The sequence below is a fragment of the Melanaphis sacchari genome, unplaced genomic scaffold, assembly GCF_002803265.2.
Source record: "Melanaphis sacchari strain LSU unplaced genomic scaffold, SCAv2.0 Contig87_pilon_pilon, whole genome shotgun sequence".
Taxonomy (NCBI): domain Eukaryota; kingdom Metazoa; phylum Arthropoda; class Insecta; order Hemiptera; family Aphididae; genus Melanaphis; species Melanaphis sacchari.
Window position 1 is genome coordinate 184548 of NW_020271618.1, and position 20679 is coordinate 205226.

A 20679-nucleotide genomic window follows, 5' to 3' on the forward strand; every position below is an offset into this window, starting at 1 on the left:
GATAAACTATAAGTAACTTTTTTATTTTACTTGACTTAATTGAATTATTTTTTTTAATACCTATATATATATACTGATAATATGTTTATAATATAATTAAGATTTTTGTACGGCATAACTCAGCATAAGTCATAATAAAGCTTATATATAGTCTAAAGGTTTATCTATTAGATAACACGTGTGATCATTTTTTCAAGTAATTATCATTACATTTTAACAGCGATTTTTTTGACAAGCTTAATACTGGATAAAATAATACTTAAAATTATTAAAGTAAATTCTCAGTTTTTTAAAGTTATTTTGACATCACCACAATAGTTATAAAATCAATGATTAAATACGTCTAGTTTTTTTTTAGTATTACCTAACTATCTGAAAAAATATCACATTGTGTCTTGTTTATTACCTATGTTAGTAGTTTTAAATACTAAAAGATAGACTTCTTATCTAAAAATATGTTTATTTAGTTCATATTAGACAATTTGCTGTAATGTTGATTTGTCTCTAAAGCCGTACGAATAAATAAACATGTATTTAGACAAGAAATGACAGCTAAACAATAGTTTATAGTTACATAAGATAAATACCATTTTAACTTTTAAGTATCTACGTAGGTAGGTTTTTATTCATTTCTTTTAAGTAAATAGGTACTCAATAGTGATATCGAGAAATGCCGTGGTTATAATCTAAATAACAGTTTGAATTAAACCGTGCTAGATTTACTGAAGTAGTGACTGTAGCATATTTTTTACAAGTTCCATTAACATTATGAAAATTCTAAATTATTTTGTTAAAATAAAATTTGACATAAAGTCGCATAAATTTTATATAATCAACATGTTTTTGAATTTTTATAACGTTTTTGCTATAAACGATGAAAAAAATTGTTTATACTTGGTCAAAAAGCTTAAAAAATTAATATACAGAAAAACAAATAGCCTTAAATTTTTTTAGACATTTGAAGTTCTAATTTTGAGGAAATAGGTTTAATAGGATATATAAGTATAAACGAAGAATAACGATTTTTATGATTTTTGTACTTAATTCAAAAAAATATTATTCTTAGAAAATTTAATATTTTTTAAAACATTTATTAGAATGACCTATTCGACAAGGTATCTATAAACTCGTAATATACTATACAACATAGCAACGTTCCCTGTTTTTAAATCTTAAACGTGTTTAAAACACGTTTTACTCCTAAATAATGGCGTAATACTATATTTATGTATACAGAATGTTTAAAAAGTTTGAAAATGATCAGTAGTGTAATTGGGACTGGTAAACGATAATATTATGGTTTAATTAATGAGGTTATATTTAAAATAATTAATGTATATTAATCTTTTATTACTTTACGTACCTAGGTATTAAAATATGCATACAATACCTAATTAAGAATTTCCAAACATTTTGAACACCTGGTATATAATAATGTTGTTTACAATAAATAACTAATTTTCATTGTCCAATGTACAAATACATTATTTCATTTAATAATGTTATTCGGGTACTTAACTTTCTATAATAATTTTATCATAAAACCAGTGGGTTTTACAGTAATACGTATAATACATATTTAAGTAAATATGCGTATTAAATATAAAGTATAGCTCTCTTGACTCTATAGATGAAATATGTTAATAAATAATAATAATAATAATAATAATAATAATAATAATAATAATAATAAGCAAACAGTCAACATGGCATATTCATCAGTATATAAATTATCTAATAATTAAAATATAAATTAGTAAAAAGAAGATAAATAAATAATCACTTTTCTATACACCAGATATAAAGTGTACCTTATTCATTGAGTAAACTACTGTAATATATTTTAATAAATCATTATTCATTTCATATAAAAAACCATTTTGAATCAAGACTGTGCCTATATTATTAAATAATAAATACTAAGTTTTTTTTTTTTGTTTATAGTTTTATTTATTCAATAAGTTACAAAGATAAGAACTATAAGAATAATTGATGATATAGCTAAAAAAAATAAAAAAATAAATAAATAAGACAGATTTGATGGCTGTAGAGGCCTCCCAGCGGAGGTACTACAACATGAATATAAATTTAGTTAGGCTAGAAGATCACGACACCGCTGTTTTTTAAGTCTTTTAATAGAATTGCCTGGAATAGAAGCGGAAAATAGACCGGAGATTAAAGGATTCTTATGGTGGGCTAGTCGAATGTTGAAACGTTTATAATGTGTTCTGGCTAGTTCGGAGACAAAAGGTCTTTTGAGTTCAATGTGGAGGGTGTGGTTATAAATACTATGTATGATTTATTTATTTTGCTATTTTAGTAATTCATTTTGTCATTAGTAATAAAGTATAGGTAGGCGTTCTACGGTATAAATGATTCTAAAATGAATTTGAATATTTTCAAAATGTCATCACGTATAAAAAAATAAAATAGTATTTATTAAAGTTTAAAATCCCTATTAATATAGGTATTAATAGGTTTTATAATTAATTATCTAGTTTTGTGCAAATTTTAACTTTAAATATCTAAAAAAATTGTGCTTTTATATTTTTAGATTTTTTTGGTATCTATTTGAACTTATAAAAAACATTGATTTGAGAATCTTAGCTATAAAAATTTTACACTTAATGAATATTTTTAATTATAAAATAATTTTTAAATTGTATGCGATTTTGTCAAATTGTATTAAAAGTCAATTTTAAATGCTTATAAACAAATATTATGATAATATATTTTTAACAGTTAGTTTAATTAGTTTTACTTTAAAGCTCAGACCTAATAAATATTTAAAAATATAATCATATAGAATTTGTTGAGTTTACAACTTTAAAAATTTGATTCCCAATAAAAAATTTTCATACTTATACTCATAATAAAAAAGAAAACTTCATTAATAATTAGTATTACAAAATAGAATTTATTATTTATTTTATTTTTAGAAATTTAGTTAAACGTATTATAGAACCTATTTAACATAAAAACAAAATACAAAATTTCGCTTAGATTAAAAACAGACAAAACAATAAAATTTATTACACATTATAAATTATATTATGTTTACCGTGTGCGTGTATTTTCATTTGATGAATGTACATCAGTAAATTTCATGTTCAGAATAATCCGTATAACTATGTAATTTTTACATAACAGTTTATTGATCTATATTATCAAATTTAAAATTAAGAATATTACCCAGGGCTCCATGTAGGATTTTTTCAATTACTTAATTATAAAGCAGTTTTTGAGTATTTTAAAATTGTATAAACATTTTATAAAATGATAAGAAAGTACAGTATAAAATAATTTTTAAAAATAAATTTTTTTCTGATATATTCAAAGTATGGGTTTTTAAAAAATGAGTGTACTCTCTTCACCAAGATGGAATTTATTTTATAAATATTGTACTGTCGAATTGTAAGAGAAAATTAAAAAAATCCGTATATTTATGTTATTGTAATTGTGTTTGGTGTAAAAGTAAACAATTGTCAATTGTATTTAATATTATAATTTATATTATTATTATTAGAACAAAAACTTATAATATATCTTATCATTATATTTTTAAACATTAATGTAAATATAGTTAGGGCGAAATACCAAAATGTACTTGGAACTAACTATATATTCTAATATAATTTAAATTTTTGTCATGATATGAAAAACATTATTTCTTTTTAAAAACATGCTTATAAAAACATTTGCTAGTTCTAAAATCTTGTTTTTAAGTAAATCAAATATATTTGATACTTTGAAAAAAATTTATTTTGGGTGTATGGGAAACAATTTTATACATTTTTTAAAATTTTTCTATTCTATTGCTATTCCTGTGTAACCACACATATTATTATTAGTATATTTGTTCACATTTATGAATTCTTTAACAACTAATACATTTTATTTTATATTTTATGATTCGTCCAATTATTAAAAATGTACTTTAGTACAACTGTACATGTATAAATTTAAAAATCTTATAGCATTTCTCTATTAAATTCAGATTTAAAAATTTTTTACTAAATTTTGTAGATATATCCGCCCATCAATTTCTAAAAATTTGTCTTTATAGAAAAAGTTAAACTAAATTTTGAATACTTTTCCAGTGGAACATTTCCACTACGATCAAATTAAGTGAAATCAGCGTCCAAGTTAACAAAAAAAAAAAAGATTTGGTTTTTTCTACCTTTACGTTCCTATGTGTCATAACTGCCCATAATCAACAATTTTTGTTAAGTACCTAATATTACCTAATCAATTTATTATTAATTGATAATTTTATGGGTTGCTATTACGATTTATAATATTGAGTTTTTACTTTATAAATTCTACTATAGAAACATAGAATGTTGGCCATGATTATATGTGAGTGTAGTGTGTTTTCAGTTAAGGAAAAATAACTTAACTGTGGTTGGCTATGAAGAAGTGATAAGATTTTTATGGCAACTCTAAGCCCCTTGAAAAAAGGGTAAGTAATAAAATTCTAAATACGGTACCTGTATATTAATTTTATATCTATTATGCAATATCCATGATTATTAATTAATAGTTATTAATTATAACTGTGGACGATACTTTAATGCATAAAAAAATTTAAAGATCTGATTAAAAATAACTATATATATTAGGTTTTTAGTTGTTTTAATTTCATTTAGGTTTTACAGTCATGTAATTTAAATCAAGTTTAAACATGATTAACATATTTATATTTATATATAGATAGGTATATATAAATATATAACCAACTGACAACGTAATATTTATGAATAATCTACTGTGTGCTTTAATAAAAAATAAAACGGTTTCCTACGGCTTAAATATTCTGACTGAATGCCAACAATGAAGTTACTCGACTTTTCTATTCAAATCAAACGCTAGTGAAAGATCTGCTTCTTGCACATTCAGCCAAGTTCAAACCGGTTTAGCGTGATATTTTAATTATATTTAAAATAAAAATCACTAGCTGTTGTGGCTTATAATTTGTAATGCTTGTACGACAACATCGACTTTCAAGTTATTTACATATTGTGTTTGTTGATTATGTTCGCATTATAGATACTTGATACATAGAACTTTAATGTGATAAAATTTGCGGTTTTTATAATATCATTAACCATAAAATGATATCATGATGATGGGTAGAAAATATTGAAATACTTACTATTCTACTAGCTATAATATATTAATGTATAAATGTATTGGTAAATTTGCAAATGAATTTCCACATTCTGAACAATAAAATATATTCATAAAATAATATTTATTAAATATTTAATTTAACGAATAGACAAATCGAAGTAGACCAATTTCTTTATGATCTGTAAAAAAAATGTGTAGTATTATGAATGATAAAATATTTAAAAAAAAGCTATTTTGATTAAGTTATATAAAAAAAAAAAAAATAAGGAATAACTTATCATGATAATGATAAAAAAAATGTTCTCTGCAGTATTATCGCTTTTTTTCAATTTATTAGGTAGGTACTCAAATTCTATCATAACATATATGAATCCATGAACCCATATTATATGTTTACTTAATATTAATTGTTCATTCAAGTTACTTATTGGTTACCAGCTGCTATTATTTTGAATAACTATATTATTAAATTAAAAAGGCAAGAAAGCATGTTTGGTTAATCACCTTGTATAAAATGGATAATGTAATAGGCAATGGTAAATATTAACAAAAAAATTGCTATACCTATATATATTAAAATATTATACTCACTTAGAAATATTTTATGTAGTCATAAAATTTTTCTTTAAATATTATTGTATAATTTTTGAATAGGTGATAATTTTATTTCAAAAATTAAGTAAGTACATCCGAAAAACCGACCGATTTAATAAATATTATTTTTGTATAATAACATTTAACTGTTAAAATGGTTTGTATACGTTGTACCCACTAAATTTATTTATAAGTCATAGCCCATAGGTTATGACATAACACTCATAACACTGTAACAGTAATGCTGAGTAATAAATATTTTGTATGGCGATGACGCACAATGTGTTTATTTAATAAATAGAATATATCAAAACATATCATAATATTATGATGGTAACAGACAATAGCAGTAATACAATAATGTTTATGTCATTTATTGATAAATATACTATTACAGAGTTTTATATATCATATTACCATAAAAAAATCATTGAATAAAAGCATATAATGCGCATATAGTTAATTGTCTGGAAAGGACTGAGGAGTACCCCTCCAGTATCGGTACCGATTCTCAGTTCTCCTCTGTCTGAATTGTGCATACAACAGGTGGCTTATAATACGGGTGTTTACAATATTTAAATTTACAAGTCCGGCCAAACGAGGCGCCGGCGTCGTATCGTGCATGTCAAGGTGCTTGACCTTCCACCTCGGACCACGTTAAGTAAGGTACCTAAGTGTTTATGTTAATTCGATTATTGTATAACTGACTTCTTTACGTAAAATGCAGTAATGCACGATATACATATATTATTATTAGAATGTTTTAAAGATATGTCTAAAATATGTTTTAGGAATATCATATAGATTTTAATAAATTAGGTACATACATACATATTTTATTTTTGTATTTGAAAATCATTTAGAATTGTGTTCTAGTGGACATGATTTTAATTTTCTATTGGATAACTTTTTCCTATATTTTATTTCATTTTATTAAAATAATGAAGATTTATGAATAAAACGTTATTATATACCTATTTATTGATTTGTTTAAAAGGTCGTATAAAAGTACAAGTCTGTATACAAAATGTAAATATAAAAATGTTTTATTTTATTTTATATAAAATATATTTATTTATTTCAAAATAGTACGTATTCCTTATCCATATTTTATAGTACCTACTAGTTACTACCAAAATAGAAGGTATTGGATTTGATGTATTTCGATAATTTTGATACGTGTTTTCTGTAATAACTAATATCTAATAATTTTTTTACTTTTTAGAGTATTTTGATATTGTTATCTTAAACGGTTCACAAACATTTTTTATTTTAATATAGGCTTCGGTTTATATTTTTCGATAATACCAATGACGAAATATACATACTTGGAAAAATCATCACTGCCGAGATTACATTAAAAAGAACTTATCAAACTATTATTTGTCATTCCCAGCATGCAGTAAGTTTTAATAGCCAACTATTAACTATAATATGAAATTCTTTTTCTTATAAATAATAAAACATCAAAAATCAAATTGAATAAAATATATGTAGCTGCAATATGACTTGAAATTACTATTGCGCGGAGGACCGATCTGTCTTAAGCTATTCCTTTACGTCCGGCAAATAAACATTTCGGAGAACTTACGATGTGAGATTAGTGTTATGGATAATTGCCTTTTTCGATGAGGATTCGTTGTATACCTAATACTTTTCTCGCGTTGTACGGACTAGGTATGATGAAAAAAACGTACTTTCGTGTATTTACAAAACAATGGAAGCGGAAGACGACGGCTGCAGAGTGTTCCGGACTTACGGTCGACCGATCAAGTAGGTATGTATAATTATACATTAACACATTTCTTAGCTGTTAACTAGAACTAAGACGATAAAACAGTATTAATTCGTTGTTGGTCTGCAGCAGTGCGGCGGCTGTACCGTGCGGTTCACGAATTATTCGAGTAGAGGTACATAGTACCTCCTATTGGCTATTAGCTATTGATCATGTTTTACAAACCACTTGGTGTATTATTGTGATTCCGGCCGGTAGTCGCAGTCGTCGAGTCCTGTCTGTAGCATTATTTCGATATTAGTGCACAGAAATTATATCGTACTTAATTTACGTTCTAATGGCCGTTACAGTTGTTTCATTTCGCATTATTTCGTCCATCACTGACACCACCGCCACCACCACTATCACCAGTTGTAGTAGCATTTAGCATTGCCTATTGCGTTATCGCTGCGCGACGGTTTTAAATAATAATAATAATAATAATAATAACATTTACGTGCACGTGCGGACGGGCATTGCCTTATCATTATCGTATCAAACGAAATTATTGTTATGCGGAAAACCGTTCATTATCACAAATTCACACGACGATAATAATAAATAATAATAGTTATTATTCTGTTTTTGCGCGTTTTGTATGATTTGTGATGATTGCTGACGAAATACGTTAATAACAATAATAATCTCTGTCTGTGGGTAGCTGTAGCCGGACGACTGACCGTGAACAGATACAATTATTATACGCACACAGGTAGGCGAGTAATGCAAATAGATAGTTAAATACGGGTGGATATCAATGTGTTGTATAATTAAATGCTTGTGTATATATAAAACCGAAATGACCAGTTTTCATTTGTATTCCGTAGCGTACGAAACGATTAGTCGTGTTGGTACCTAATATCATTCACAGCATACATGACGGAATAATTATACGCCAACCACAAACGCGATGGAGGAGACGGACGATTGGGATAATAACAGTAATTGCAGTAGCTTAATAACATCGTCGACGGATTCCGATTGCGGTTCGGTACTCTCTGTAATTCTCAACCCCACCCAGACGCAGGTAAATCCTTCTGCTCTTGCTCTATAATGTTCAATGCTCCATCAATGGTTATGTTACATATTATTCACTTTAATATTCGAATATAATTAATTGTGCACTTCAGGATGACGACAGACCTGAGACGTTTACTTATGCTGCACCACTACCAGTGGGATCCTATGCTCTTGCTTCGTGCGTGTATGTACTAATTGACAAGGGTAGATCGATGAGCGCAGACATGCGTGTCATGTGGTATTTGAAACGTTTGGGAACCATACAGATGGTAGATGACGACTTAGATGCTGAATCGCCTGAGCAATGTAAAATAATGTCGTTTATACCCAGAGAAGAAAATTTGGATAAAGACAGCTTTGCAAATTCTATTTTTGTTATGGATGCGTTTACTCGTGTTTATTTTCTAACAGCCATTTATAATATGGTGTATTGTTTAGATATGAGTCCATCAAACTGTTCAGTTGTAAGAATACTTGGAATACTTGCTCACTATTGTATAAATATTACATCTGGTTTGATTTTATTTTTGCCTAGGATATTCAAAGATGTCATGTTATGCTTGATGAGATGAATGTGGCATTACGTAGAAGTATCGAAGGGTTTATCAGGCCTGTATGATATATATTTATTTTTTATTGTTTTTTTTACTTATCATTTATTTTTATACTGATAGTTTATTGTCCCTGGATCTGATAAAATTGTTTTTGAACCACAAGTTTATGTCACAGTTATAGTACATACACCATTTTACACCTCACCAGCTCAACAGGTTTGAAATATTTTATTAAATAAATATGTGTAATTTGTGTTAATTTTTAAAAATTTAGGTACTGGTACAAGGATGGCTTATCAATAATCGTAACTTTCAAGAGTTTATTAAAATTATTACAACAGAAATGAATCGTCTTGAAAACTCATTAGCAATGACTAAAAGAACTACCCGCAAACCAAAGGTAGGGAACATAAATATGTTTTTTTTCCATTTATTACAAATACCTAAAAAATATCTATCAAAGCCATATTTAAATATTACTATATTAGGTTTGGTTGTTGTTGCCATTGATTTTGTTTTAGTTAGTGCCTCCACTATTAAATAAATTTCTTTGCTAACTGTTTAATGTTTGTTGGGTCTGCTATTTAATTTAATACTATAATCTATAACAGCGCTTCGTAAACCTTTTTAGAACATGGATTCCTGATGAAACACTAAGAAATAACCAATTTTCTTTCTAATACATTTTTTTTTTTTTTAATACAATATCTTACTGCATGTGTCCAAGCTTAAACCACCGATTAAGTCCCCGTGAACCTCCAACATGAGTGTTTTGGAACTTGTGGGGGTCATGGACCACAAACCATAGTTTAAGAACTGCTGTTCTATAATACTAGTTTATAATTTTTATTAATCAGTAGCATATTCAAGTTAGGATCTCCAAAACCTTCAAGTATCTTCAATGCAGGATAAGAAGCAATACTTTAACTATAACATTAAAAAAAAAACAAAATTAAGAAATTTGAATAAGGCTTGAAAAATTAATTTCGGATTCTTAGCCAAGCATTAAATTAATTAATTTTACAATGACTTGTTAATTTTGTCTTATCATCTTTTAGTGCAATAAAAAAATAAAATATACTTTGATTTTCAATTTCAACATAGTTTTTGGTAGAAAAGTGAATCTAATTGGTACTTGAGGATTAAAAGTTAAACATTTTTAGTACTTTTCTTAACTTTGAGAAAAATGGGATTTTTCTACAAAAACCAGTTTTTGACAAAATCAATTTTCTTATTTTGTAATTCAAAAATATTACTCATGAAAACTGTAAACTTTAATTTATGTTATTATATATCATACACATAATGATACTTTAATAACATTTAGTTTAATTTTAAACTATTGCCCATATATATATATATCACAAACCAATTTACACTGTTCTTTGGTAAAACAGTATTGACTCATATCCTGCTTAAAAATTCATAGGAGAACAAAAATAATTTACTTAGTTTTATAATGGATGAATTCACTCTAATATTTTAACTAACAACTAATAATTTTTTCTACTTAACTCAAATTTGAAATGATTTATATTTAAATCTGACTTAACACATACAAATGTGGCGTTTTTTCTCTTAGTAAAGTCAACTGTTTTGGTTATAAAAATATTTAAATATTTCTAAAAACTAAATTTAATTTCATATATCATAAAAATTATCTTTGAATAGAACTTAGTACTCTAAATAAATGTTAGTTCTTATATGGCCAATAATTGAAATAATAAAAAAAGTATAACTGATAATTATTATTATATACATTTTACAATATATTATTTTTCTGTTTTAGTATTTTAATGATGAAAATCAAAATAATACTCTAGTGAGCAATGACTCGAATACAAATCATCATCGAAATTCGACAAACAGTGATTCAAATTTACTACCTACATTTAATAATAATCCTGATTCAGGTTTTATAAATACTTTAAGATATGGGATGTTAGCTGTTAGATTATTACCTCAATCAAGCATATCAAGTAAGCTATTTTTTGTTAAATACATTTTTATTTAAATTTGTAATATTATAATTTTAATTTAATGTTCCTAAAATTTTGAGAAATTATTCTGTAATTAAATATTTATGAATATTTATGTAAAAATTGTTCTTGTAGTATCGAATAAAAAATATTTTTAATGTAATTAACTATAGAATAGAATACTATTCTAAAATCATCTAGTTTTCTTGGTAGTTTATATGTTTAAAATAGTATTTAAGTTTTATAAATGTGTATTAAATATGTATATATTCACTTAGAAATTATTGAATAAGTAGGTTTATGATTTACTGTATATATATATATATATATATATATATACATAATATTATTTGTATTTGGTTTTAATAATACATATAGTGTAAAGATGTTTGTTTTTTAGATTTAATTGTTATTACTGATGGGATGATAACTTTAGCTGACATACAAGTGCTTGATTCAGTTTTAAATCAATTAAGATGTATAAGTGTGGCATGCTCATTTTTGCATGTGTCTAGCCAATTTCACCCACATTCAGGTCATGGAAATGTGCCGTACTCTGAACTAATGCAGCTTATAGCAACAGCCACGTCTGGTACTTACTTAAACTCATTTCCAAAAACAACACCTAATTTAGTTGTTAATTTTTATCATGATAAATTCATCATGTGGTCATTTAAAAGAGGAGATGGTGATGAGTCTTCAAACAATACAACAAATCTTAGTTGCACACCTCCACGTGTTCGTCCTGGTGAATGGACAGTAAGGTATTAATAAATATTTTATATGTATATCTTGCGCATATATTACATGTATTATTTTAAAAAACAAAAATAGATATTTAAAAATAATTTTGAAGTATGTGATAGTAATTTAAAAAGGGTAAAAGGTTTACTGAATTGTAGAGATAAGTGATAATTTTATTTAATTTCTTGATACTTAACCATAGTATTAAGTATCAGTTAAATTACTTTTTTTTTACAAGATCACATTTGATATTTTCTGAATATTCTATATTAATATAAAAATATAACATCTGATATATTTTCTCCTCTTTATAAATTTTAATGTAGGTATTTATATTTTATTAAATAATAGCTCAACTGTGGTTTTTTTATTCATAAACTAATATAATATTATCGTTTAAAGCTTATAACACATAATACATAATATTTTTTAATTATCATAACAACTAATCAATCATCTTTTTATTTAATATTTAAGTATTTTGATTAAAAAAAAAAAAATGAAGATAAACATTTATTGAGAAAAAAATACTGTAAAACTAGAAAATTTCAAATATTTATTATTGTTTTAAACTACCTTAAATATTTTGAAAATATCATGTCTAGAAAACACCAACATAAATGTTTAGCAAAATGTCTAGTTTGTGGTAGTTATTATTATTATTATTTTTTTTTTTTTTTTTTTGATTAAAACAAGACAAAATTTACCAAAAATGTTGTTTTTAAAATTATTTTCATTAGATTCTGCCAAATTTTTTAAATTATCTCTAAAATATCATATTTTTCAATAACTTATAGAGACCCTCAAAGTTGAAAATAAAACTATTAAGTTGCTTTGATAAGAATCTAAATTGAAAGTATACAATCAATGTATTCGTTATATTTTTATAGTTTATATTAGTATTATTTAATTTTATTCAATTTTCAATAATTGTAATCTTAATCATTTTCTTAACTGTATTTCAAAAATGTATTCTTACACAAATTGTAGATTCTACCATTTTTGTTATATGCATTTTTGACGGTGTATTGACCCAATAAATCTTAATGAAAAAATAATAATTTGTTTTAGGAATTCAAATTTTTATGGTAATAGACAAACACAATTAGTTACGAAAAAACAATTTAGTGATCATATTCAAGCAAATCTTGATAATATAGTGTGTTGTCGTTTGCGTGAAGGATTTATTATTGAGGTATTTATAGATGTTGAATTTTTTTATTTTCAGTTAAATATTATTGTATTGTTTACAACAATAAAATGTCATACATATTTTTAAGAAATAAATAATTATAGGATATACAATTCAAAGATGCAGGAAATTCAACTGCTGTTCCTCATATGAACAATTCAAGTAAACTACAACTAAAATTAATTTTGCCATGGACTAATCATATATATATAGAGTATGATATAACTGTGAAATGGCCTCCATCAGTAAAAAAAAAAAATTGAACCAATAGTTATTGAAGAAAAACCAGAATTAGTAGAACCATCTACATCAACAACACAACCACCTGCACCTATACACTTAGATAGTTTAAATATCTATTACACTGTTTCAGTAAAAGGTACAACAATGATGTTTTATTACCTATTAATTATTAATTGTTTTTATGCATTTATATGATTATAAATTTTAGGTCCATATGAGTTTCTACATGACATAACATGCACTAGAACAAAAAATTCTCAGTTATTGTCAAAAATACCTAGACATTGCCAATTTCATTTGTCATCCTGCCGATCATCATCCATTTCTGTTGCTACTGCTACAACTACCATTACAAGAAATTTGAATTTGCTGCCAGATAAATCATACAGTGGTATCGGAAAGAAAGTAACTTCTAAGTATAGGCAAGCTTTAATTACTCGATTTTGGTCAACTATGCATTCCATAGCACAAACTGATTTGTTGGTTAAACATTTGGAAGCATATTCTCCTAGTACAGGTCATTTAAGTAAATCTGACAACTGTAATCAAACGATAGAACAGAAGGAAGTTCAAGATCAACAACTCCAAAAACAAGAAAATCAACAAACAGTACAAATAGAATCAACGTCACAGGTGATACAAAATCTTCAAGTACTAGAAACACCTCAGATCTTGCAGTTAGATGATTCTAGTGTGATTCCAAGTAACTTAAATAGTAGCAACTCTAAAACAGATACAGTGTTTAGTACTGAGAAAACAGAAGCAAACTTGCTTAATTTTTTGACGTCTGAAGTTCCTAATAAAAGTCCATTATTTAATGGTGTACCATTATTTTATTATTTAGTAACTAATTCAAACACATCATATTGCTTAAAGCAGAATCAATTTAAAACAGAGTGAGTTTTGAATTGCTTTTTTAATGTTTGTAAACATTTTAATAATATATACTGTATTTTAGTGATCAACAACAAAGTTACACTGATCAACAACATCAACGATTTGTAGATTTTTGGAAACCTGTTTGTACATTAGATCCTGATACTCAATGGCCCAAATGGTTTTCTACCTATAGAATCGGCGGTGGTGTATTATTGCTGAGACATGATCGATCATTACCACAGTGGTTTCATAAGGAAAAAACAGATAATGATAGTCATCAAACACTGACTTGCAATAAATCATCTGTAGCGCTATACACTTTGCTAAAGCAATGGTGCACATTTGTTTTAATTGATGAACACTCTTATGTAAAATGTTTAGACCAAAGGTATAATTGTAGACTGTTTTTAATAATTTTATTATATTGAACTTTTGTTTTTATTAATAGTGAAACATATACTGATGATGTATCATTTTGTATTGCACGAGTTTCACCTAGGCCACCATCTTGCTGTTGTGTAGTATTGCATTTAGCATTTCAAAGTTGTGTACCAGCTTCAGTTCACCATAAGGTTAAAATACTTAATTGATTTTATTATTATTAAAAGTTAATTCAATTTATTTTTTTTCTTATAGATTATGGATGAGTTGAAGAAAAATATTGAACTATTGGATTCAACTACTACAATGAAACAGTCTTCTTTTGAAGACCAGATTACTGAAGATCAAGAAAATGACAAAACAGCTAATACAATTACTATTGAAGAATCGTTAACTCTAAATAAAACTTCAAAACATCAAAGATATGTGTATTTAATGGATAAACCTTTGGAAAAGATTTTAATTAGGTAAAATAATAAATTAAAATATTTTGAATAAGTTGTCCGTTCAGAATTATAATACATTTTTAAATTTAATTTAATTTTAAGATATGAACGGATTCCTTCAGAATTCACTACCGTGATATTTCCTGATGGTTCACAACCCTCTTCTGCTGTAACAACAATAAATTTACAAAAGCCAAGGTCCAAATTAAATATTGGGCTTTCCCGTGATACTGTTTATGAATCATCAATTGGAGTAGAATCAAAACCTGTATCAACCACTACTACTCTTTCACGTTATTTGTATCATAAACGGTGGATCTGGAGTAGTGGATGTAATCGTTATAGTCAATGTAGTAATAGTGTGTCTCAAAAATTACAACTACAACTGCAATTGGCTCGTACTCTATCAGTGTTGACAAGGTATGATATAAATATTATTTTTAAGATTTACTAGTTATGTAAAAGAATTATCTAGGTATTTTCATACAAATCTAATCACTTGCTGCATTAATTTTAGTGATTATATGATATAAGAACATTTTATAAAATACTCAGGACTTATTACATAAATTATTTCATAGAATAAAATTTAAGGTCTCACAGAAATTGTAAACGACATCTTAAATATCAATTAAAATAAATATTTTTTACAAAATTTCATTTAGATTCATATTTTGTATTAAGTGTATTATTTTTATAATTTTTGTAAAAAAAAAAAATATATAATTTTATTTTATTTTGAAAACATAATAAAAAATTTAAGATGTATTCAAAATGTTAAAATTTTTATCTTCAAAACTTTTTTTTTAAACAAATTTTGTTGGAAATTCTCATAAACCTTTTATTTAAATTATTCAAAAATAACTTCATTGTTTTAGTCCTTTAATGTACAGATAATTTTCTTAGGTAGTTATGAAATTGAAAAAAAATAAAATATACATTTAACATGATTGAGATATTTTATCTTCAGTTCTTAACAATTATATAGTTTATCTTGAAAACATTTATGTCTTTTAAATCATTCCTCGTAATTAATTTAGTTATCATCTTACACCTGTTAAAATTGCTACAGTTTATGATTTTACAATTAATTGATCTAAAGAAACCTGATACTGATAACCTAAACTTCACAAAATAGATTTATTTTATTGTTATTAATATGTATAAAAGTAGCAATAAATCATCATATAAAAATGTAGTTGATCTATGTTAAAATGGCAAAAAAATATCTTTCTTTTAAACATAAAATCTATTTAATAAGTGTTTTAAAAAATATAAAATATTTTTTCCTTAAATTACATTTTTTACATTACTGTAGTTGAAAAAAATGTTTATCATAAAAATAAAATTTCTTTAAATCCTGATAATTTCTTTTGTTAATATACCTATTTGTAATTTAACAACGCGTAATCTTATATTTCATCATTATATTGGCTATACTATTTTATTAATAATGCTAATAACTAATGCATGTATATAAAATAATAAATATTTTGTTATGTATTGTATTAAAATATTTTTATTGTGTTGTTAATTTAATTTTTAGAATACGACTTAGAGAAGGTTTCAAATTTGCGCACTCATCTGCCGGCATTATTAACATGGTTTTAGAAGTTGACATGATAGAAGTTAGTATACACTAAATGTAAAGTTAATGTGTAATTGAGTACACAATATAATCAGTAAAAACATTTTATAACGCTTTTGGATGGGTCTTAAAAGTTAAATATTTAAATGTATGATAAATTTCAGTAAAAAATTTAAACATTCAGTTTTCTTATTTTTTTGTAACGATCTTTAATATAAATAAGGATTTAAAAAAATGTATATCTCTTGTTGACCATTAATATTATTTATATTAGATACATTTTTTTGTAATATTTTTAAAATCTTTTTGAATTATGATTCAAGTTGTTTCTGGCTAGCAATATAAATTTTAATCATTATAAAGATTTGTCTAATAACACAAAAAGTTATATGTTAGATACATTTTATATTATTAAAATATTATTACTCAATTAGAAAAACTAAATCAATTAGTGTACTCTGTGATCTTTTAGTATTTAATATCTAATTTAGATAACAATTTTTTTTTTTAATGATCTAATTGCATTGTTTTAACCTTAAAAAAATAATAAAAGTTAAATTTAAAAATAAAATTAATATTCTGTAAAAAATAAATGAATAATAATATTAATTTTATTCTAGGGATCACTACACTGTCCTAGTACACCCACAAGCCATTGTGTTATTCAATATGTTTTATTTCCGCCTAACAAACTACAAAAAGAGCAACCAAAAACTTATGAGTATAATAGTGTTTTTGATCAATTAAACTTGGAAAATAATGAGGATGAAAGTTCATCAATAATGTCACTTGAAGAGCAACAAAAATTTGATAAGCGTCAAAAACAAGGGAGACATATAGTTTCTTTTGCTGGTGATAGTAATGATTGTTGCTCAAAACATAAAACAGAAGATGAATACCAATTAATAACAGAATGTTGGATTGAGCCACAACACGGAACAGTGGTAGTTAATGAAAAACAAAATTATAATTATATGTCTGGATTAATGTATGAACAATTAGCAGATGCGGTGAGTAAATAATATTTGTTTATTTAATTTTATATATATTTAATTATTTTATGATGATTAGATAAAATCACAGACTGTTATTTGTAATTAATTACAAATAAATAATTTATATTAAAATAATAAAAAATTAAAGTTAAATCTCAATAAAAATCTCAGGAGAATAAATATAAATTTGATTTTTTTTCAAACTATTGTGATTTGAACTATTGCAACTATAGTATTACTAAATGTGTTTCCTTATGGAAGAGGCCATCGTACATAAAGAGTGTTAATTTTAATAACTTAAATAGTCATTTTAATTTTTACATGTGGGGTATGATAGAATGCAAATTAAAATATGACATTTAAGACCCCTTATAATATAATATATGTTTTGAATATTTTCTTTTTTACTTAAATTGTCCATGAAGGACTATGGTTGCTTTCAACAGATCTCTCCATCGTTTTATTATATAATTCAACTTATAAGCAATATTTATTGGTAATTATATTCATCAACTGGGTGCTGAGTCTGTTTATTTTTTCTACCAATATTTTTTTATTAATAGGTTGTCTCTGCTCTCTTAGTGTAACTAAACCACTAGCCATTCCTGTGATTCTTAATATTTTTCTTCTCTCATTCATATTTCTTTGTCTATTAACGCTTGACTCATATAAATTTTAGAGTTTTTTTTTTTATTCATATATTAAAAACTTTTTCTTATCACTTATTGTTAATGGCCATGTCTTACTTACATGTATCACTATTGGTCGTTGGTATCAGTGGTAAAGGTATATGTGTTATATCCATAATAGTAATTTTGATATTGAATATGTTAAACCACTAAGTACATAATTTCTATATAAATTATTCAATAGTATAATGTATTATAATCTATAAACTATGATATTACCATAGTTAAAAATATAAAAACATTAATTTTAAAATTAGATATATTTTATGCAAATAAAATCCACGGATCTATTATATTATTATTGAAATATACATTTCTCCCAATAATTCTTTTAATCCAATATTAAGAAGTAAAAACACATTTATCATTGCTTCTAAATCATTTTTCTTCAAAATATGATCAAACCATAACAATATATTTTTTCTCATTTTATGTATAGTTGATGCTACTCTTTTATTACTCCTACAACCCAAATTAATTAATGTCTTACTCTATTATTTCTAGTTATTCCATACATCTAACTCAACATTATAATTTATACTACACATATACTCTGTTCTGTTTTATTTAGGACTAGAAACTAAAACATGTATCTAAACTTGTGAAGTATTAGTAAATTACATTTTGTCATTTTAGTATTCAGTATAAATTAAACATACTAATATATACTATTATTTTAAAAATCTATCTTTGTCATGAATATATTATTTGTATTATAATACATGATTAATAATAAAAAATAAATATAAACTCTAATTTTTTAATGTAATATAGCCAACATTATCAATAGATTTACATAATCATCAATAAATCATCAATAGATTTACATATACTATTCTATTCATTTTAAATGATAACATAATAACATTAGAAGTGCTTTGTAAACATTGCTTGTGTGTCCAAGACTAAATGTCTTAGATAATATGAAAAATATAGTTATAACTTAATTAAAAGTATAGGATATAATATAAAAAAAACAGATATATTGTTTTGAGAATTTTAAAACCTGTCTGCACGTATGTTTTATATGGTTGTTGATTAATTTATTAAATACAATACCGAGTTCTACCCATAAAAATGAGTTGATATACAAGATAATGTAAAAAAAAAACTGTAGACAAGGGTACTAATCACTAAACGGGAATTAACATCAATTGATAATAGGGAGATATAAATATATAATACATATTCTCTTATGTATATATATATAATTATCTGATATTAATAGTAATTTTCAAATAGATTAAAATAAGCTGTATGCTTAGTAGTACGAAAGAGAAAGGAAGATTCTCCATTTCATTAATCCACCTTATTTTTTTTTTTAGTTATCATTGCGTTATTATCTCTATAACTAAACAAATAAACAAATATTTATTCACCGATAACAATATCAGGTTTTCGACCCTCCTACTGAGGTGTGTTATTGAATAACTGTTTGTTTGCTGTGTTTAAACTCCGTCATCATTAACGCATGTGTTAGAATATTTATCACCTATAGATAATATTATGTGAGAAATAAAAACTATTTAATATTACACTGACGAAATAATATGAAAATAATATGCTCATCAAAATATATTACATGTTCATAATTTAACAGTATCTATGCGTTTGGGTGATTATATATAATAAATAATAATATAATAATTGTGTGTGTGTGTGTGTGTGTGTGTTCTATAAAAATATTTATTTTTTTTACATGAGTTTATTCATTGGTTACATTTATATCATAGATGAATTAATAATTTTCTTAGTTTTCGACACATCTTATTAATGATTTCATCGATGGATAAATCGATGGATAAATTAACAAAATTCAAAAATGTTCTACACATTTAATTAGTCTGGTTCTGTGTAGATATTATATTTTTCAATTCCAAATTAATTTTCATTTATAAAAAGTAAAATAAAGCTATTAAATAGTATTAAAATAACCATTAAAATAACGTACCATTTTATATTGTTGTTATACAAACACAAAAAAGCAAAATTTACGTTCAAAATTAAAGTTAAAAATATTAAATTAAGCCTCACGTAAAATGTTTTAATATTTTAATCTCAAATGTTACGAGCATTTCAAAATTATCAATTGTTAATAATTTCCGTGTTAAATTGTGTTATAAAATATATGGTAGGTACATCGTGCTCAATCGAGTGGGACCCAAAAAACTAATAGACGATTTAAAAATTATATAAAGCTACACTTCAAAAAAAAAAAGTATTACTTTTTACCTTTTTGACCAATTTACAGAAAAGGGGGGGATCTACGTAATGAGTCTAAGGTTTAAACTATTCCCCATCTCTAAACACCGGCATTCGTTGAATAGTGAATACCATGTTTTATTTTAAAATTAAATTAAAATAAGTTTTTATACTATGTTATTATATTATACTTCATTCATAATTGCAAATGTCTACACTTATATTAAATGATTATATAAGGATTGACATTCCAGAAAAAATAAAAT

General features: G+C 24.9%; 1 protein-coding gene across 1 annotated transcript in view; it reads left to right on the forward strand.

The window, feature by feature from the left end:
- Window positions 1-8393: 8393 nt before the first annotated feature.
- LOC112602390 overlaps window positions 8394-20679 on the forward strand; it is a gene marked incomplete at its 5' end in the record, with an annotated part of 37258 nt that continues 24972 nt past the window's right edge. Inside the window, 17 exon segments of the mRNA XM_025350446.1 lie at window positions 8394-8528; window positions 8632-8985; window positions 9057-9134; window positions 9196-9291; window positions 9350-9475; window positions 10865-11054; window positions 11455-11818; window positions 12870-12993; window positions 13095-13238; window positions 13240-13369; window positions 13442-14129; window positions 14192-14500; window positions 14561-14684; window positions 14749-14960; window positions 15042-15359; window positions 16486-16567; window positions 17148-17537. Of these exon segments, the coding sequence (XP_025206231.1) occupies window positions 8394-8528; window positions 8632-8985; window positions 9057-9134; window positions 9196-9291; window positions 9350-9475; window positions 10865-11054; window positions 11455-11818; window positions 12870-12993; window positions 13095-13238; window positions 13240-13369; window positions 13442-14129; window positions 14192-14500; window positions 14561-14684; window positions 14749-14960; window positions 15042-15359; window positions 16486-16567; window positions 17148-17537 (3864 nt within the window).